The sequence below is a fragment of the Mesoplodon densirostris genome, chromosome 17 (genome assembly GCF_025265405.1).
Source record: "Mesoplodon densirostris isolate mMesDen1 chromosome 17, mMesDen1 primary haplotype, whole genome shotgun sequence".
NCBI classification, from domain to species: domain Eukaryota; kingdom Metazoa; phylum Chordata; class Mammalia; order Artiodactyla; family Ziphiidae; genus Mesoplodon; species Mesoplodon densirostris.
The window spans coordinates 68,272,178-68,294,352 of record NC_082677.1 but is presented as its reverse complement, the minus strand read 5'-3'; the positions used below and the strand labels follow the sequence as shown (position 1 = coordinate 68,294,352).

The 22,175-nt window shown below is 41.4% G+C and overlaps 1 protein-coding gene across 2 annotated transcripts in view; it reads left to right on the top strand.

Moving 5' to 3' along the window:
- NALCN (sodium leak channel, non-selective) overlaps positions 1-22,175 on the top strand; it is a 263,906-nt gene that overhangs the window by 213,684 nt on the left and 28,047 nt on the right. For both annotated transcript variants that reach the window (XM_060079639.1, XM_060079640.1), the window contains 10 exons: positions 2,369-2,460; positions 2,548-2,670; positions 4,657-4,713; positions 4,962-5,082; positions 5,178-5,309; positions 6,256-6,423; positions 8,188-8,292; positions 11,407-11,513; positions 19,010-19,130; positions 19,215-19,313. In XM_060079639.1, the coding sequence (XP_059935622.1) occupies positions 2,369-2,460; positions 2,548-2,670; positions 4,657-4,713; positions 4,962-5,082; positions 5,178-5,309; positions 6,256-6,423; positions 8,188-8,292; positions 11,407-11,513; positions 19,010-19,130; positions 19,215-19,313 (1,125 nt within the window). The remainder of the gene's footprint in view (positions 1-2,368; positions 2,461-2,547; positions 2,671-4,656; positions 4,714-4,961; positions 5,083-5,177; positions 5,310-6,255; positions 6,424-8,187; positions 8,293-11,406; positions 11,514-19,009; positions 19,131-19,214; positions 19,314-22,175) is intronic.

Genomic DNA, 22,175 nt, shown 5'->3' with positions numbered 1-22,175 from the left:
GCTTTTGAGAAAGCAAGAGAAAGTTAGCAAGGCTTAGAGTTTTTTGTTTTTGTCTTTTTCACTTTACCACTGGAGTTTTCTGGAGTTTTCGGCACAGTCCATCTGCCTTCAATCTGCAGAAACTGCTTAGTCAGAGTGCAGTCTCCTCATTAAGTGTTTCAGGCTAAACTGAGGAAGGAGGGAGTTGGTGATGAGGACACCTGATATCACCATTAACAATATGTGTGGTTCTAACTGGCACAAACATCTGTTAGCACCATGGCTGTTAAGCCAGAGCTCTGTCAGATGTAATCTACCATACTGTCAACGTGGAATTGTGATCGGATCCAACACATGGCCTGTGTACTTATGATTTGGGGGTCAGGCATATTGCATGGAGACAATTTCTAGATGAAAATTCAGAGGCATCACTGGTTCCAAGCACTTTCCTTCAGTGAGATTCAACAGAAATGTGTGGTCTACGTACGCATCAAATTAGAACACGGCTTTGAAAATGTGTGTTTAAAAATACACAACAAAAGGCCCAGTTTGAATAGTCTCCATTCCAGAGGCTTAATTCTTCTTTAAAGAATTTTTATTGTATTTTCTACATAAACATGTAACAAAAATCCATACCCCGTCTTCTCCATAGCAAAAGGTCACGGGGTTCTGCTAATTTCATAAGAGATCTCTCCTAGTGTCTTTTTTTCCAGAAGAGAAGCCATTTAAACTAGGGAGCTTTATCTTTGTCACTTATTCCAAATGATAGAAGATACAGATCATTACATCCAAGGAATGCTTTTCTATAAAATCAATCCAGTTAGTTGAACAATGGTTCTCCATCTTCTACGGCAGCGGTCCCCAACCTTTTTGGCACCAGGAACGGGTTTCATGGAAGACAGTTTTTCCACGGACGGGGGGTGGTGGTGTGGGGTATGGTGGGGGATGCTTCAGGCAGTGATGTGGGTGATGCGGAGCCATGGGGAGTGATGGGGAGCCATGCGGAGTGATGGGGAGCCATGGGGAGCCATGGGGAGCCATGGGGAGGGATGGGAAGCCATGGGGAGGGATGGGGAGCCATGGGGAGGGATGGGAAGCCATGGGGAGCCATGGGGAGGGATGGGGAGCAATGGGGAGGCATGGGGAGGGACAGGGAGAGATGGGGAGCGATGGGGAGCCATATGGGGAGCGACGGGGAGCGATGGGGAGGCATGGGGAGCAATGGGGAGCCATATGGGGAGCAATGGGGAGGCATGGGGAGGGATGGGGAGCGATGGGGAGCCATATGGGGAGCAACGGGGAGCGATGGGGAGGCATGGGGAGCGATGGGGAGCCATATGGGGAGCGACGGGGAGCAATGGGGATGCATGGGGAGCGACGGGGAGCAATGGGGAGCCATGGGGAGGGATGGGGAGCCATGGGGAGCCATGGGGAGCGATGGGGAGCAGCAGATGAAGCTTCGCTCGCTTGCCCGCCGCTCACCTCCTGCTGTGCAGTCCGGTTCCTAACAGGCCCCGGACCGGTACCAGTTCTGTGGCCTGGGGGCTGGGGACTCCGGTTCTATGGAGTAAAATCCAGAGTCAAGATCCTAATGATCCACCTTCCGCCATCCTGCTGGCCTCAGCTCTTCCTGTTCTCTGTGCTGTCCTCCACCCACCCTGCGTCCTGGCTGTTCCACCTGTGAACACACAGACCCGCCCCTCCCCAGAAGCACACGTTTCTCCAAATGTCCAGTGACCTGCATCCTCCTAGTCTTTGCTCAAGGAACGGCTCCTTAATGAGACCTGCTATGACCTCGTGCTCTCTGTCCTGTGTCCCAGGAGTCCGCAACACCCGTCCTCGGCCTGTCACACAGCAGGAGGTGAGCAGCGGGCTAGCGAGTAGAGCTTCATCTGCCGCTCCCCATCTCTCCCCATCTCTCCCCATCGCTTGCATTACCGCCTGAAGCATCCCCCGGGTCTGTGGAAAAATTGTCTTCCACGAAACCAGTCCCTGGTGCCAAAAAGTTTGAGGACTGCTGCTCTATCCCCCTCTGTTTTTAACCAGAGCACTAAGCCTCTTCTAACCTTATTTATTTTGATTTCATTTTTAATCTGTCTCCCCTGATGAGAACATTAGCCACACAAGAGCAGGGATTTTGTCATTTTTTCCCCTTTTGCCCTATCCACAGCACTACAACAGTGCATAGCACATAATAGGTTCTCAATAAATGTTTTCACTGGAAAAAAAAATACCCTTTTGAGGAAAAAAAATATCCTTGCTAAGATGACTGTGGCCATTCAAATATTTAGAAAGCTATTTATTTCCTTCTTTTTTAATGGTCATCTTCGGAGGAAGACTGTCAGAAAAATCTCCCACGTCGATGTGTCCCCTTTCATTTTATTTCTAGCATTCCAATACAGTGAGATATAGAAACGCACAAAGAGAAGACAGTGAAATAAAGATGATCCAGGAGAAAAAGGAGCAAGCAGAAATGAAAAGGTACGGGCAGGGCGGAGTTTTGAGGCTCTTGTTCGGGGAAGGCAGACGCGCCCTTAGCCCAACTCTCGCGTGATGTTCCCGGTCCAGGAAAGTGCAGGAAGAGGAGCTGAGGGAGAACCACCCGTACTTCGATAAGCCCCTGTTCATCGTGGGTCGGGAGCACAGGTTCAGAAACTTCTGCCGAGTGGTGGTCCGAGCTCGATTCAACGCGTAAGTGACTCCGCTGCAGCCACGGGTTTGGCCCCGAGTCATGCAGACAGCAGGGGGAGTTGTCATCTGAGGAAGAAGGATCGTGTCACCCTAATGGGGTCACCAGATAAACCCTGGGCTGATTGACCATGCTGCTCCTCTTGGCTGAGTGGCCGACCAGGTGGGAAACAAACAAAGGTTGCAAGTAGTTAACATTTATAGAAAACACACGTTTATGAAGCACTTCACAGCCATTCTTATTTGTTCAGTTCCACAGGCGCCCAAGACGTTTATAGCAGAGTTGTTAACTCCATATTTTATTTTGGAGACAGTTAACCAAGGGGAGATGGAATGACAGAGCTGAGGTCACTGCCCACATCTTCTTTTAGACTCGCTGTTTCTTTGTGGTCAAAATACCTTAATTCTAGAATAGTGCAAAATAGAAATCAAGTTGACTAGTGCTTCTATTACCAACTCTTATAAGAAAACCCACTGGCCAGTGTCCCTGTCCCTCCCCACGTGGAAGAAATGTGCGAGAGGCTGTCCGGGTGATCAGCCCAGGGGATGCTGCATTTGGGACAAGCCAAGCCAAGTTTAGCAGGCAACCAGTAGAGGAAGTGGGATTCTTGTCATGCATAACTCTGAGTAAATATCCAGAAGACATTACGAGTCTAGAGAAAGTGTGAAAATGTTCCATTCAGTAGTTGTACCTTCCCTGATACCATCATTAGTAGCGTATGTATGAGCATTACTGTATGTTATGGGCTGAATTGTGCCCCCCTCGTCCAGAGAAATTCAGATGTTGAAGCCCTAATCCCAGACCCTTAGAATGTGACCTTACTTGGAGATAAGGACTTTGAAGAGATAATTAAATTAAAATGAGGTCATTCAGGTGGGCCCTAATCCTACGTGACTGGTGTCCTTGTAAGACGAGGAAACTTGGACACAGACTGCTCTAAGGAGGGACAACATGAAGACGGCTGTCTACACACCAAGGAGAGAGGTCTGGAGCAGATCCTTCCCTCACAGCCTCAGGAGGTGCCCGCCCTACTGCCGCCTTCAACTCAGACGTCCACCCCCAGAACTGGGAGAAAATAAGTTTCTGTTAGTTAAGCCCCTCAGCCTGCAGTCCTTTGTCACGGCAGCCCTAGGAGACTAATACGTTCTCCTAACCCCTCAGGGCTGGAGGAGACCTCAGGAGCCATTTGGGTCCCCCCTTCTCCAACAGAGGAGGGCATTTAGGTCAGCCGAGGGTAAGGGCTTTGCTCAAGGACGCCAGCTAGGGCCCTCTCTGACTGCCAGTCCACTGTTCTTTCTGCTGTTCTAGAAAGACCTTCGCAGTTTAAAGCACCTGAGTGATAATGATTTAAAACCCTGAGTTTTCACAAAGCATCAATAGGAAGAAGCTGGCAGTGTAGAGTTGATTTGATTGGTTCCCAAACTGGGTTTTTCATCTGAAATTATCCCATTGGCTGTCTCCATGTTTACATCTAATTGCTAATTCTTGAAGACTGGTCACGGGCTTCCTGAAAGTCAAAGTTATAAATCCCCACCCCAAGAAACTCTATATAAATTACTCCATACAATCACAATTAAATACAGAGCAAAGAATTCTATTTAATTTATGGATATTTAATTAAATAATTATGAGGAACAGCTCCAAACTGCTAAGGCAAAGACTTTGAATGTTTTTAAATGGAAGTCAAAATTTAATTTTGTAATATCCTTGTCAGAAATTGTTGAATGGCATCATGAATTCTAAAATCAGGCATTTTGAAAAATGTAAACTTTGCTTTCCTAAGCATCAATTGCAAACTCTTCTGATTTTTCTTTCATCTAATGTTCTCTGCCTTCCAAAGTCACATACAGTTAACATATATCATAACAGACATTTTGTAGAGGATGTGAGAGAAATTTTAGGTAGATGAGATGTTTATACATACTATGCTGCCGGGTTATAACACGCATGCTGCATCACAGAGTTTATATGTTTGTTCTCTCTTACAGATCTAAAACAGATCCGGTCACAGGAGCTGTGAAAAATACAAAGTACCATCAACTTTAGTAAGCATTACAAACTCTGTTTCCATGTACTATTTTATGCCGCATAAAAATATAAAAGTTCGCTTTATTTTCTTGTTATATTGTGCTGTGAAATAGACGATTAGTGATTCATTTAAAGAATGCCAGTCACTGGCGATTCATTTAAAGAATGCCAGTCACGTTTATAGAATCACAGAAGCATCGTCTCTGACTTTCAGCAACCTTTCCTAGAGTGTTTGCGTTTCTCAGTTTTGTCTGGTCTTTGGCAGTGATTTGCTGGGATTGGTGACTTACCTGGACTGGGTCATGATTATCGTAACCATTTGCTCCTGCATTTCCATGATGTTCGAATCCCCCTTCCGGAGAGTCATGCACGCACCCACTTTGCAGGTACTCTGCTGAATCTCAACTCACAGCTAAGCGGAGAAACACTGACCTGCAATTTTTGCATTCATTGTGACCAACCTGCCTTCTGCCCATTTCAGATCGCCGAGTATGTGTTTGTGATATTCATGAGCATTGAGCTTAATCTGAAGATTATGGCAGATGGCTTATTCTTCACTCCAACTGCTGTCATCAGGGACTTCGGTGGAGTCATGGACATATTTATATACCTTGTAAGTCTTCAGTTATTTCCTGAATATAAAATTTAATGGTTTTGTAAAATCTCCTGCATTTCTTGGTACAAGAGTGAGATACGTGAGTCACAGAGGTTTAGGTGCCATTAACTGAGTTCCTAAGTAGAGCAGTAGTTTAGTATAGCAAATAAAGGGCATGCATGTAAAATCTAAATAAAAAGCATTAAAAGTATTCATGGATATGGTTCAAATACATCAACCACATTCCTGTATGCATAAGACATACATTAATGAGGTCTAAGATAGCAAATCTAGTTTCACACCACAATTCTGTGGCACCTATACTAAAAAAAAAAAAAAACTACATTATATAAGTGATCAATGAGCCGCTTATCACTAAAAGCAAACTAGAGAGAGTATGCCAATTCCAACACACAAAATACCAGGCCAGAGAAGGCAACCATTCAACTATCTATTTAAACTAAATGGAGAAACCATAAGAAGGGACTCAAAGAAATTTCTTTCTATATGTCCAAGAAGGCATAAAATCAGTGTCTTTTCCAACACAACAAGGAGAATTGTGACCATTAACATGTAGCATGTTTAGATCATTAACAAAATAGCGAGTATTCAGTCCAGTGTGACGTTTAGTATCCTTGATCAAGGGAATTTCAATCCTGCTGACTTCTGCGGAGCCTCCAGTATATATGATAAAAGAAGGGGCGGGAGGCACTGGAGCACCCACACCCACAGTGTGGGCACCCCCATTTCACACCCCCTGCAAACACCCGATGACTTCCTTTGGGGCTGCTCACAGGTCTGGATCAAGTCCATAGAGGTGAGTTGCATGTACACCTAGTGAAGGCTTGTCCCACATAACACGTGAAGTCTCTGCTAAAGGAAACTTGTGGCCAGCTGGCTCACAGAAAATGTAGATAGTAGAGGCTAAATTGCATAAATTCTAGAGATCATCTTGTCCCTCTAGGTGAGCTTGATATTTCTTTGTTGGATGCCTCAAAACGTGCCTGCGGAGTCGGGAGCTCAGCTCTTACTTGTTCTCCGCTGCCTGCGACCTCTGCGGATATTCAAGCTGGTGCCTCAGATGAGGAAAGTCGTTCGAGAACTTTTCAGTGGCTTCAAGGAAATTTTTCTGGTACGTTACAGTCACCCTTTACTCCTGGTTCATGGAGTCCAGCTCTTAATGTAGCAAATGAGGGGATAAAGTGAGTCTCACTTGTCATGGTGAAGTCTACCATTTTGTTTATTGCCAGAAGATTGTAAAGGTACTAGCAAAACACAACACAGATTCAAAAACTTCACCCATGGATGCTTCTGGCTTATTGGTATATTCAACAAATATTTTTAGTAAATTAAAGGGAAGCCTTCTGGAAAGTACAATGGAAGGAGAATCCAAAGAGACAGAATTTTCTGACACTTCCATTCCTAACTCTTGACCCTAATTTATACTCTGGGTTTTAGTTGCCCCATCTGGAAATTAAGAAGAAGTTTCAACACCATCGAATTCACAAACAATATTAGGAGTTAACCCATTTAGGCTTGTAATCTCATTTTCTAAGTTCCCAAATTCATATAGAACAAAATTTGGCTTTGATCTTCAGAGTGTTAACATAAAACAACTCTTCAAAACTGTAACATACAGGTATACCCTACCTCAATATACAGTAATGAACATTTAGAAATATGATTGAGGAGAAAATATACTTTTTAGTCAGGCAAATATTGATTTAGGGTCTTCTAAGAGCAGGGCTGGGGCTTCCCTGGTGGCGCAGTGGTTGAGAGTCTGCCTGCCAATGCAGGGGACACGGGTTTGTGCCCCGGTCTGGGAAGATCCCACATGCCACGGAGCAACTAAGCCCATGCGCCACAACTACTGAGCCTGCGCTCTAGAGCCCGTGAGCCACAACTACTGAGCCCGTATGCCACAACTAATGAAGCCCGTGTGCCTAAAGCCCATGCTCCGCAACAAGAGAAGCCACCGCAATGAGAAGCCTGCGCACCACAACGAAGAGTAGCCCCCGCTCGCCGCAACTAGAGAAAGCCCGTGCACGGCAGCAAAGACCAACACAGCCAAAAATAAATAAATTTATAAAATTCCATATTTTTTTTTGCACTGAAGCCATAAAACTGTGGCTTTTCCCACAGCTGGAATTGAGGGAAAACAGAATAGCACCTGACAATGAATGTGTATGCATCTTTGAGCCCTGACAGAATTTAGAAGATGATTTATTTGAGCTTTGGTTCAGAGGATGTTTCTGTGTAATTTTAGTATCTTTAAGGGATACGTTTAGGTTATTCAACCAGTAGAGATCAATCGTTTGTTCAGTATTTTGGCCACTTTTCTCTGCTGAGACCAAAATAGTCATCCAGCAGAGGGAGTACCGGCCAATTACCAGATTTGCTTCTCAAGACTCTGATCTCACACCCTCTGTGTGTGGCGCTTTGATATGCCCTGAGCCCTCATGCTCGCAAGAAAGCAAAGCCACTATCCCCCTTACGTAGGCTCTGCTAACAGACACATGAATCCATTTTGAGAAAATCTGGGAAAGAGAATTATTTCAACATTTTTCTTTTGTTCCATTAAATAAAATAAAGCAAAGTGTTGATTTCAAAATCAGAAAAGTCCAAGTCATGTCAAAAACACCTTAGCCCACTTTCTTACATGGAAGTCATATGTTTTTATTCTAAAAATTCAAAACCTGTTGTTAATTTCCTTCTTTTAACATTCCAGCTAGGCTAATTGAATGACCTGTGGGAGAGAAGTTAAAAGGTAGCATCCAAAGACTGTGAATTTCATATGATGTTATCTGAAAAGTCCTGTTCATAATCACTGCTCAAACCAAACCTACTGTTTATAATTTTTTACCAAGAGATTTGCTGTCTCACCCATTTCTTTCAGGTCTCCATTCTTTTGCTGACATTAATGCTTGTTTTTGCAAGCTTTGGAGTTCAGCTCTTTGCTGGAAAACTGGCCAAGTGCAATGATCCCAACATTATTAGAAGGGTAAGATATCCTTTCTGTCTTTGGGATGAAAATCAAGAACATTTACCATCCCTGGGTAGCCACATGCTGAGGCTGCTTTGAGAACAGAGCTCTAAGAATACTCTTCCCATGGACTCCCTTTGCTTAAAGCAGGCAGTGTGTCTCTTCTGGCTGGTAAAGGTTTATAGGATTAAAACACATCTCAGACAGTCCTGTTCTTCCCTCCTATTCCAAGGTCAAGCCACTGTTGACATCTTCCATATAGTCACCCAAGATTCCATGTGAAAACTTTCCCTTTAGGTCTTCCCTAACTTAATCCTGTCTCTGCTGTGACCTGAGACTCATATCAGCAAACAGCTCCCCCAAAATACAAAAGGCACAGTTTGACTTCCACACCCCTTCTTATGACTTATCCACTCCACATTCCTCTGTTAGGAGATCAGGGCCTTGCATTAGCTCTTAGCGGCCCAGAATCTTCCCCATGAAGACAACTAAGATTCAAGATTGAACCAAGCTTGAATACTTTCGATTCTACTTTTTATTTTTTTGGCCGCACTGCATGGCTTGTGGGATCTTAGTTCCCCAACCAGGGATTGAACCCAGGCCCCGGAAGTGAAAGTGCCAAGTCCTAACCACTGTACCGCCAGGGGAGTCCCTCTACTCTTTTCTTTCTCTTTCTTTGGCCGGTGTTAGAAGAGGAGGCTGGCTTCTGGAACAGCCCCAATATGTCAGTAGCTGAACGTAATGAAATGAATATATTTATTGCATGTTGAATAATTCAGGCAGCTCTCCTCCAAATGACCACCCAGTGGCTCATGCTTCCTCTGTCCTGTGTCCCTAGCCTTTGCTGTCTTCAAAGTCTTCTCTGTTTAGCTGGCAGTTAGGAACAGAAAGCCATCTCTCTCTCTCAGAGGACTATAGGCAGAGCCTAGAAGCAACGCATCTATCTTCACCCCACATTCCACTGGAAAGAGCGTGGCCTCACCAGACTGAAGTGAGACCGTGATGTGTAGTTTCGTGGTGTATTTTGTAGAAAAGGGGGCGGGGTTTGGTTAATAATTAGCCAATCTCTGCTGCATTGCCCACTGTCCCATTCTCTTAGAATCCTGCCCGATGTTACAAGTAGGTTAATGGAGTGAACCCAGTTCTGCTGATGTATAAACTAGCAAGAGTATTTCCTCTTCCACCCAGGTAAAATAATGCTTAAGTCTCATTAAAATGCCTGTTCCCAAAAGGGCTACCAGAGCTGAACTACAACACTTATTCCCATATTTCCAGCAAATACGGCTGTCTAATATAAATTTTATACTACTATGACATTTCTACATTTTGAGGCTTCTAATTATAAAGCTTAGTCGCTCTCGCATTTTTAGAAACTACAGGTAACATCTTTGTCCAGTCAAAATACATGATCAGTCATGTGAATAATGAGACTTTTCAGGGAGAGGCAGAACAGAAGAGAAAAACGTAGGATGGGCAGACCTTACGCCATTTCACAAGGTATCGCAGAGCAGAAGAAAGAGACAAACGTAGTATGGGCAGACCTTACACCATTTCACAAGGTATCGCCCGGGTCGCTGCTTCCTTTAACTCCCCTTCCCAGAGGTTCCAGGAATTTTGATAAACCTGACAAGACATGCAAGGAACATGGTATAAAGGCCATGGTGTACCAAATGAGCTAAACGAAGGCAGTAATAATGAGCTGATGCCTTAGTCCACAAGCTTATGTACGGAAAGAAGGGTTATTTTAGGTCCACCCCGAGTAGAGGCCAGAAAGATAATAACAACATTTCAAGATGAAGCCTCGTAGGAGTAGGGGAGGACTCAGGGGAGTAATAATGGCCTAAGAGCCTTGTGATTTGACACTATCTGCTCATACCCAGCCCAAGCTAAAGAGTAACGACTTGTATAGGGGACGGAGGGCACACGGTGGACGGACAGACATACAGATACCATGAGGCATTTATTCTTTTCCACAGAATGATGAGGTATGTGTGGGAAGCTCATAAGGAAAGTCTAAGAAAACTTAGACATCAAAAGACCATCAGGAACAAGCAGAATAATTGCAAAACAAATTGGCATAGTGAGCAGTGGCCCGTGTCTTTGTATTTGGACGAATTCTTTTCTAGTCCTAACATAAGAGGCCAAAGCCAAGCATGTCACGTGGATGAAGGGGATACTTCAGTTTACCTTTAGAAAAGAAGAGACACACGCAAGGAAAAGGGGAAACTAGATACCCCAACATTTGGATCACACAGCTCACATTTAAAGGCCATGAAGCTTGAGTTGCTGGTGCCATGTCTCCAGTTGGAATCATATAACATGTGGTGTTCGATGGCTGGCTTTTTCACTTAGCATAACGTCTTCAAGGTTCATCCATGTTGTAGCATGTGTCAGTACTTCATTATTTTTATGGCTGAATAATATTCCACAGTATGGATAGACCACATTTTGTTTATGTATTTGTTGATTGATGGACATTTGAATTGTTTCCACTTTTGAGCTATTGTAAATAATGCTATTTATAATAATAATGATATAAACATTCATGTACAAATTTCCATGTGAATATATGTTTCATTTCTGTTGGGTAGATACCTAGGAGAAGAATTGCTGGGTCCTGTGGTAACTCTTTAATTATTTAAGGATGTGCCACACTATTTTCCAAAGTGGCTGCACCATTTTCCATTCCCACCAGCAGTGTATGAGGATTCTAGTATGAGGATTAAGATTTCTGCACATCCTCGTCATTTTGCTATTTGACTTCTTGATTAGAGCCTTCTTAGTGAGTGGGAAATGCTATCCCATTGTGGTTTTGATTTGCATTTCCCTGATGACTAATGATGCTGAGCACCTTTTCATGTGCTCATTGGCTATTTGTATCTCTCACTTGGAGGAATGTCAGTTCATATCCTTTGCCCACTTACTAACATTTTCAGCACCAACTTTCACCTGCTTATCTCTGAAGTCTTTGTTACTATTAGCTGAGTAGCTATGCACATCTCTGCTGTTATATAAGAGACCTCTGTCATTCTACATAAAAAATGTTTCTTATCTTTTATCTTTTCTGACTTCATTTTCTGACCAGGTTCTTTTCCTCCTCCTTTTATTTATTTATTTTTTTTCCTGTTTTAGGAAGATTGTAATGGAATATTCAGAATTAATGTAAGTGTGTCCAAGAACTTAAATTTAAAATTAAGACCTGGAGAGAAAAAACCTGGATTTTGGGTGCCCCGCGTTTGGTAAGCATATCAGAAAAATATCCTGAAAAATGCTATATTTGTCAGTATAAGGGGTTTTTCCCCAGTTTCATTGAGAAATAATTGCCATACATCACTGTATAAGTTTAAGGCAAACAGCATGATGGTTCAATTTACATATATTGTAAAATGATTATCACAATAGGTTTAGTTAACATCCATCACCTCATATAGATCCAGTTGAAAGAAAAGAAAAAAAATTCTCCTCATGATGAGAACTCTTACTATTCTCTTAACAGCTTTCCTGTGTATCACACAGCAGTGTTAACTACAGTCCCTATGTTGTACATTACATCCCTAGTATTTATTTGTCTTATAACTGGAGGTTTGTACCTTTGACCATCTTTCTCCACTTCCTCTCCTCCCCCCACCTCTGGTAAACACAAATCTGATCTCTTTTTCTATTGAGTTTAGTTGGGGGGGGGGGTTGCTTTTGTTTTTGTTTTGTTTTGTTTTTTTAGGTTACACACACAAGTGAGATTATACAGTATTCATCTTTCTCTGTCTGACTTATTCACTTAGCATAATGGGCCTTCATGGTCCATCCATGTTCTCTATAAGTATATATAGTATAAGGTTTTAAAGCAGTATAATATGGCATGAAACTAAAAGTAGTTCTGCTAGAATTACTTAAAATAATTTTAAGTAATGTAAGGCAAAGCACTGAATTACAATAGGATGCAAAAATAAAAGAAATGATAAATAAGAGAGGAAGCAGTACACTGAGTCCCCAGGTTGCTTCATGAAACTAATGAAATATCACTGCAGTATTTTTCTAATACTTTAAAGTATGTATCTGGACTCACATAGCTTTAAAAATTAGTGAGGCTTATAAAAAAAGTGAAATAATGCCATTTGCAACAACATGAATGGAACTAGGGATTATCATACTAATTGAAGTAAGTCAAAGACAAATATCATATATTGCTTATATGTGGAATCTAAAAAAAAATTGATACAAATGAACTTATTTAAAAAACAGAAAAAGGCTCACAGATATAGAAGACAAACTTATGGTTACCAAAGGGGAAAGAGGATGGGGGGGGATAAATTAGGAGTATGGGATTAGCAGATACAAACTACTACATATAAAATAGATAAAAAATAAAATCCTACTGTATAGCACAGGGAACTGCATTCAATATCCTGTAATAAACCATAATGGAAAAGAATCTGAAAAAGAATTTATATATATATATAATTTATATATGTATATAATTTATGTATATATAAATATAAATAAATATATATATAAGAATTTATATATATACATATACATATGTATGTATATGTGTGTATATATATATGTATATATAGCTGAAGCATGTATATGTGTGTGTGTGTGTGTGTGTATATATATATATATATATTATAGCTGAAGCACTTTGCTGTATACCTGAAACTAACACAACATTGTAAATCAACTATACTTCAATAAAAATAAATAAACATTTTTTAGAATAAAAATTAGTGAGGCTTAAAAGAAAAAAGATTTTCTATCAATTTTTAATCAAATCTTAATTCAACTTTTAAACCAATTTTTAAAAATTTTAACAATTTTAATCAAATTAAAACTAAACTCATACTGACTTTGTATCTTTAAGGAAGATCTGATGTCCTCATAACAGTTGTAGAGAAGCCTAAATCATAAAACTATTTCAATTTTAAAACCCATTTACATTGAACGATTTTGTTATTGAAACCCTGGAAGGCAATAATCAGTAACACAATTGATTTTATCTAACTGCCTCTTGAAAAAAATTTTTTTAAATAAGTTTTCAAAGCATTTACATCAAAGCCAGAAGCATCTGGTACCTTCTTTCTCAACCATTTCCCTAATGACTATGAATGAAATCTCTCAGTCTGCTTCACTGATGCACAGAGTGTTCCATCAACTTCATTTGTCCTTTTAAATCGTTATCTGTTTTCTTTTTATTTCATTTTTACCTCTTAGAATAATGAGTGAACCACAGAAACTGCTCTGCTTTTGTCACAATTGATGTTCTCTACTAAATGTCAAAACTCTTTAAAAGGAATAGCATTTCACCCAGTTGTACCCTTAGGATTCGTTGTTACCTGCTTTGGCATTTCTCTAATATGAAATTCACTTTCATAAACAATTCAAAACAATTTATATTGGTTTTCTTTTAATACCAAAGAACTATGGAAAAAAGATTAATTTTGGATGTGAGGCTTGAGCATGGGTAGAGAAGTATATAACACATGGGAATATCTTTATCCCAGTGTTAACTAGAAAAGCAGTCTAATTTACATTACAATAAAAAATTAAAGAAGCATAAAATGTTTATTTTGTTGTGAGATTAAAACTCATTATTATACCGTAAATAATTTACTTATATCGGGACATCAACTTCTTTTTCCAAATATTTTTGGAATTTTGTCTAAAGTCTCAAAGTTGATGTCAAGGGGAGATTCAAGTATCTTGACATTCTAAAGAGGCCAACTAAACCAACCCCATCAGAACTTACTAAAACATCATCCATCACCCAGCTCCTGTAAAAGAAAACACTGCACTCAAAGATAACATCATGGTAGTGAATGAAGTCAAGAGCAGAGAGTGCTATGGCATCACACCACCTTCCCTGTGGGGAAAGGTGGACGGCGCTTCTGTTCCTACGAGGACCCCTGGAAGGACCAGTTGATATCAGAGTTTGACAGGGCAAGAAAAGAAGCTTTTGTGGGCAAGCCCCTCGTCACCATCTGGGAAGACGGGGCGATCTGCTGCTTCTGGAGGGCCACGTCATCCCTGCCAAGGGCCACCTGACCTGAGCCTTCTTGTTGAAACCCTGCTGCAAAGGGCTGTGTGCTGCGGACAGGGTGCCCCTATGGGAAGAAGCTGTGGGAACATTTCCAGGAGTCGGAGCTGAGAATCACCCAGAGGCTACACTCACAGCAGGAAGCGCACACTGGGGCATCCTCATGCTGGGGAGTGTAGTCAGAGAAGATGTGCGGTACAGTAAAGCCGACGGATCGAGAGCACTACCACTGAAAAGACAGTTTGTTACTCATCGTTCCCAAGAGGAGGGGGCATGCCACTCCACGGGGGACCACCTGGGGAAGCACCAGGGCCGGTCAGCAGGCAGAGAGGCGGGGAGAGCTGGTGCCGAGAGCCTTTACTGTGGTTTCCCTGGGAAGGAATGGGTGAGGCGGGGCAAGCTGGCTTAGGGATGGCTAGTTTGAATAATTTTAATGGGCTCTAGAGCATAGAGGCCATCCATTGTGGTCTGGTACCTGGCACTGGGGTGATTCGGGCAGGTGGATGGTGGCCCAGAGTGGGACAGCCTGATAGAGGAGGTGATTGGTGGCGGTGCGGGGGGGGTGGACTCTGGGTTAGTTGGTTTGTGTTTGAAAAGCACACCCTGAAAAGGGCTCGTCTCAAGGTGGGGAGGAGGACGAGGGAGGCACAAGGCCAGGAAGGGTGACGCAGGCATCTTACCGGGTGTCCAGAACACAGTGCGTCCAGCGTCTGTATGTGCGACAGATGCTCAAGTGCCAAGCTCACAGAAGCTAGAAACACTGTTCAAACATGGAGTGTTTCTTGGGAACACCAAAATGAGCTCCAAGAAGGAAAAACGGCTGCTGTGAGGAGAGGCCAATGGCCACAGTCCAGCAGAGTCAGACACGCAAGATGTGATATCTCTAACCTCAGCTGCATCCCACCCCATCTTGTAAGACCCAGGCAGTCACCAAGAGGAGGAGTGGACCAGAGTGGCTGACACTCTTTTTCCCTCCTCAGACCACGGGTCAGGCTTGAGCTGCTGAGGGTGGGATCCTGGTACAGGTTTGAATGGAGTGGGCATTTTAGAATGAGGCTGACTATACACCGAAAAGCTCTGGGCTCTCCCCAAGGTGTCAGGAAGCGAGTAGGGTGCACTGGAAGGTAGCGTTAGGAGGAGGGTGAGCTGTTTCCGGTTGGACCGTACGGCTTTCAACCTGTTCCATAAAACCAGCTAAGATTTTCAAATCAGCTAACTGAAATGTAATGTTTCATGTAAGCTATTATTAAGGACTTCAAGTTCAATGACATTTTAAAAGCATAAGCAAACAGAGGGACATCCCTTGAACGTTAGCACAATAGCTTTTCCCATTTGTTCAGAATATTGTGACTTGGGTTAGTTTTAGCGAAATATAAATCTTTCATCAAATAAATGTCAACTGTAACCATGATAATTTTCACATTTTGTTTCTCCAATAATCTCATCAAGAGTTAGCAGCTGAAAATGTTGTAATTTTATATTGGCTAATTTATGATTAAGAAAATAACTTATATCTGGGAATTAGCCTAGAGGAATGCTATGATAATTATAATTAGGACATAAGTATGCACTAGCTAATTCAGGAGACAGTCTGGCTTCTGCATTCTCTCTTCAGATGAATACATTCATTTTCTTCCAAATCACTCAGACTTGATGAGATAAAAATTACCTTGGTAAAAAGGATTAAACATATCATATATTATAAATATTGTGTGTTTTGTCTTAAGCAGAGGTCTGGGATTTAGGAAAAGGAAATGCATGGGAGAGAAATCAACGAAGCATTCAGTTTTACAATAAACATATTTACTAAGTGTTCACTCTTGGCCAGGAATTATGCTGTCACTAGGAACAAGCTATGGCCTCTGACCCCTAAGAGCTAGAAGTCCAATGGAGAACAGAAAATAAAATTTTAAATAATTTCATACAATATGCTGAAGTTTTAATCTACATAAATAAGCCCCTAAACTCACTTGAAGTTCACCAGAAGCTTACCTCTAGGTAATTTCAAATTACACTGTGATACATTCTAGGCAGAAAGAGATCAGATTTTTTTTGTCGCGTCTAAGGCTCAAACAATTTGGGTACACTCTCTAAGAAAAAGAATATAAAACTACTTCGCTTTTTTAAGTTTAACAGGAACATATGACTATGTGAACTCACTCCTGGGCCCCTTCCTGAGTCTTGGAAGGGACCTGTGTCAGGGAGGGGCCCTGAGGCTTACCTTTAAGTTTCTTTTGCTCCGTGATGTATCAGCCTCTGATGCTAGGGTACGGAGAGGCAAAGGGTTCAGTGGTACTCGCAGGAGAGAGGCTCCTAATCCAAACCATGACTGGACCATGGAGAAGGACCTAGAGGAGAAGACACACAGTTAACTCTTGAAGGGTGAATAGGAATTAGGCAGGTGAAAGGGGGAGGAGCCACGGGCAGGTGAGAGTGAGGGGCGAGGCAGAGGTAAGATTGTTGCAGGCTGTGGAAACTCAAATTGCTATGACCAAAGCGTGAGGCAAAAAGCAGTCTGCATTCCAGAAAGTACTAGTGTTTCTGATTTCTTTAGATGGCAGAGCTGTGTAAGATACAGGGTACCATTTTGGACCATGTCATCCCCTGCATTTCCACATCCCAGGGCAGAGGCTAGATTCCTCTCCTCCATGGCACCCCCATCTTCCCAGAGGAGAAGCAGCTCTCCTTATCATGACCTGGGGCCCCTGGAGCACTTGTCACTGGGAGGTAGAAAACTCAGATTGTGAGGTCAGAACTGATTCTTCATTTTTCTGAATTGGATAGACAAGATTGTAATCTTTTAAAAATTAACCAGAAAAGATAATATTTAAATAGCCTTCCAGATCAAGGGAGGACAACAGGAAAAATGACAATAATGGATTGTGTTTGGGATTTGTTGAAGTCCTCTGTAGTTATTGGTAAAGCTTCAAACTTTCCAATTTTAGTATCATGAACAAAGCATAAACATATCCAATATGATTAAAACTGAGACTTTTAATGTGGTATATTCTTCCAGCAATTTAAGTCTATGATTCTCCATTTTACTTTTCTTGCTTTAGCCTGAAAGTGTATTTTAACATATTCTAACTTCTAAAGGATGTGGAACATGAGAATAGTTTGGGTTGCTGCAAATTCAGCTTAAAAAAAAGCACTTTTACATAAAGAAAGTGGATGGGTAAGAAAGTTCAACATCAGATCTGAGAGCTGACTCACTTGGTTTAAAAATAATCCTTATTCAAGAAAATTGCGGCATCTGTAGAATCCTTACAGAGTCTGTCTGCTATAAAATATATTAAATTTAATTGAAACCCCCAAAAGGAAAGATTGTTGGAAAAATCCAAGAGAATATGCTTGTCTTTCATACTTAAAAAAATATAAATCAGAATCCCTAAATATTAATCTCTGAGTGGGGCTTTTTTACTATATAGAAAACATTTCTACCAATCAGCTTTAAACCTTTAAAAAACAAGTCAGTCTCAGTTTTATGTTTTCTTATTAGATTCCCACATATTTAGTATTAAAAAAAGAAAACTTATAAAAGTATATCTCATGATAGTCTCTAGTTTTAAAAACCATAAAAGGTGGTAGAAAAATACTAAACCGGAATCCCGCTAGAATGTTGCCTCCTGTGAAGGTTAACTTTTGATAAATGTGCTAGCAAGAAAAAAAAATTATCAAAATATAATTCAGTTAAAAAAATATATATATATATATATATATAAAATTCAGCTAGGCTTCAGTAGGCCTACTCTAGTCAATAATCCTGAGCTCAGGTCATCAAACTCAGGAAATGTGGTGATAGTCATGATTTTCCAGCATGTGGTTGTCTAAATCTTTTAATTATTTAAAATAGCCTCAGAAAAGGGGGATTAAAAAAAAAAACACTGAAATCTTCTTCTGTTAACAAATATGTTAGCTAAGACCTGTAATGACTAGGGGAGATGCAGTGTAGTAGAAAGATATTAGTGGAAAGAAAAAAGTATACACATGTCAGAAAAATAAGAAATGAGACATCCCCTGACCCCCTAAAAATAGAGGGTCCAAAATGTTTTAGAACTCAGGAGTTAACTGTGCGGTAGACAGCACGCTATACACTGGGGTCTACAAGAAGTATCTGCTGAGAACATTTGGAGTTAATGAGAGAAAAACACCCACCTGGGAGGGGGTGATCTGGAGACACATAGGGTATGTGTCACCTCAGGAGCCTCTAAAGCATCACTAGGTCACAGCATGCTGCTCACATGATGACACAGAATTAAATAAAGTGGCCAAATTCTACTCATTTTACACTTTCTGTACTAACACCAGGATTTGTAATTCATGCCTTTAGGAAGGTTTTCTAATGTAAAACCATTTCAAAATTCACATCCAAACTCCAAGGCCCCTTTTGTAAGAATCTCCTGCACAAGTTCTAACCAGAAAGTCCTCGGTATACTAATCAAGACCAGACAGAAACATTGCAGAACCTCTGGAGCTACAAGTCGAGGGACATAGCATTTTATTGTTTTCGATTGAGAACACCCCATCATTGCCTAATAATTAACTGCATAATTAATAAATTCTAACACATTGATGCATTCGTATGAGTTAGCAAACAAGTGCCACCTATACTTTGCACCCAAGATTGGAAAGAGTTATAGATATTGCCTTAGGGTGCTTCTCACTGGAATTCCACGGAACATTCCTCTTTCTGACTTGCAGGGCGAATCCTCGGAACTTTAATTTCGACAATGTGGGCAATGCTATGCTGGCATTGTTTGAAGTTCTCTCCTTGAAAGGCTGGGTGGAAGTGAGGGATGTTATTATTCATCGCGTGGGTCCGGTAAGCATGCACTGGAATCCTTTGAATGTTACCACAGCTGCTTTCGTTGGCTTTGATGAATAACCGTATTTTTCATTTATACAGATGCATGGAATCTATATTCATGTTTTTGTATTCCTGGGTTGCATGATTGGACTGACCCTTTTTGTTGGAGTAGTTATTGCTAATTTCAATGAAAACAAGGTAAGAATTCTTGGTTTGAATTCCACGGCGTTTATTCTTTCCTAGCTGCTCATTTTGAGTTCCCTTTTCCACACACGGCGTGAAGTCGCATTAAACTGTAAAGTGACCGGTGTAAATAATCTCTATAACTATTTTACAAGCTACCTCATTGCTGCCTTTCAGGCACATTATTTCAGAGCACAGTTCTCTTGCTAAATTTCCTCTTTGGGTAATGGTGTCATTAATTTGCCGAGGACCAAAAAGCGCATCTCCTATTGTTGAAATTGAAAGAATGTGCGGCAAGTTATTAAAATACAGTAGCTGGGCTTCCCTGGTGGAGCGGCGGTTGAGAGTCCGCCTGCCGATGCAGGGGACACGGGTTCATGCCCCAGTCCGGGAGGAACCCACATGCCGCGGAGCGCCTGGGCCCGTGAGCCATGGCCACTGAGCCTGCGCGTCCGGAGCCTGTGCTCCACAACAGGAGAGGCCACAACAGTGAGAGGCCCGTGTACCGCAAAATAAATAAATAAATAAATAAAATACAGTAGCCGAAACCGATGCACTGATTGCAGGTAATATGCTTTTCACTAAGTGTAAATTGGATGCTTCTGTGTAACTCAGTAGGTGATCTCAGAATTTTGATGGGATGGAGGTGAGGGTTGCGGTAGAAATTGTAAAATCCTAATTCATAGGATAAAAAGATTTTTCTAATTTCGCATAAAAACTTTGCATACTCTATGAATTCGGGAAGCATGCCGAGTTCATAACAGCTCTAATGATCAGTGTAAGAGCTCACAAATAGAAAACAGCAAGTGTAGTTTCCTGTCAAAAAGAGAGCTCGGGAGAAACTTTCGATGTCGGTCTTCTGGACGTGGCTGAGATGCCCTCTGTTGGGTGAGGGTCAGCCTTCCTCTGGAATCATGCACTGAGGTTTTACACGCTCATCTCTCTATTCTCACAACCCTGAAATGCACAGTTGAAGGAAAAGCAGACTACAGAGGTAAAATCATGGTGTGGGGCTTATAAGGAGTGGAAACGGGCCAGGATTCAGAAGTGGTGCCCATTACTGCCATTCAAGGGTATAAAAATGTCGCCCGATGCGCTGCATTGAACTAAAGCTAGATTTGCCTGCATTGCACCGTGCTGCTGCACGCCACTCATAGCCGGGCCCTTTGGTTTGTGTAGCTGCACACGGGACTGTCTCATCCACGTCCCCCCAGGCTCCAAGTGTGTGGTACCAGCTACTCAGCCAATTGCCACCTTTGATGTGTGCCTAATGAGGATGTCACTTGGTTCTGCCTTTCAAAGGGTTCGAGTTGAAAATCCCCCTCTTTGGGCCGCAACACTACTCCAACTCACAGAAACATGGAATTTAGAGAAAGAAAGAAAAATAGAGATCATATTGCCCAGCCCCCTGTTTTACTTTAACATATTCATAAACGAGTTCCTTTAAGCCCAACAGTGTGTTCAATTTAATACCACACGGAAAGAGGAAGATGGGTCTTTTTAGATACCTTTGAGCCATGCCATGGAGCAGACACTGGGAATTGCAGATCGCGGGCTGAAGCTAATCAGTCAGTTAGCAGAGTCTAGGTACTGCTTGCTCAGAACACCTTCCCAGGCCCTCTGAGCAGATCTGATTTCAGACGAGCTCAGTCCTAAGGTAGCTCACAATTCAGCAGCATAAATGAAACAACATAAAACGTCCCATAACGGAAGGCAGGTGCATAATTAATTGCAGCTCTCGAACTTAGAGGAATGGCTGAAATAAGAATAACAGGAGGTCAGCTTACAATACTGGTGGTAGTCCTGTTCGGAAGGAGGAAAGAGGCCTCTTGGCCTGAGAAAGGGGAGTGTGGATGTTAGCTCAAAAGGGTGCTTAGGGAAAGCAGAAGAGTGGAAGAAATTGTGTAACAGACATTAAAAACATGACCAGTTCACTGGAGATATAAATTTCTAAATTATGTGAACCTTTTAGGAAAGATTTTTTTCGGCAAGTTTTTCGTGCATGAGCTACATCCTATATAACACATATTTATTCATTTTTTTATTCACTCATTCAACATATTTCTTTGAGCGCTTACTAGGTGCCAGACGCTCTTGACCCTGAGGACATAAGGAACTAAATACATAAACTAAAAACTAAACATATGAAGATTTCTACCCTCATGGAGCTCACATTGTAATGGTCATTCCCAAGGTATATAAATAGATTTCCAAATATACAGGCAATAGAGAGATCTAAAGATATGGACAATAGGTAAGCTTTGGAGGCAATGTTTTCACAATTCAGAATTATGCAAAATTATGTCTTCCCTAGAAAATGGAAGCCTGTTTAAAAAGTTCAAAGTCTATGCCAGTAATACATATTTTTTAATTTCCCTACTATAAGATAATATGCTTGATTAATAAACTTAATTTCACAATAATAAACTTTCAGAGGTTTTCATATATTAATGGTCAGATGATACCACCATGCTTATTATTCTTTTGGATCCTTTCAGAGTTCAACCTTCTAAAATATCTAGATTTGTTTAGTAAAGGAATGATACTCATGTCTCTATGTTCAGAGAAAAGTATTTGTTTGCAGTTACTGAGAAACAGTGGTTTAGCATTATTAATATAGAAAAAATTAATTTAAAACAAAATTCATTATTAGGAATAAACAGTGTAATTAAATAATGACAAAAGAAACTAATGACCACAAGAATATAGAATTCCTGAATCTCAAAATGTACAAAGCAATATATATATATATATATATATATATATATATATATATATATATTTTTTTTTTTTTTTTTTTTTTTTTTTTTTTTGCGGTATGCGGGCCTCTCACTGTTGTGGCCTCTCCCATTGCGGAGCACAGGCTCCAGATGCGCA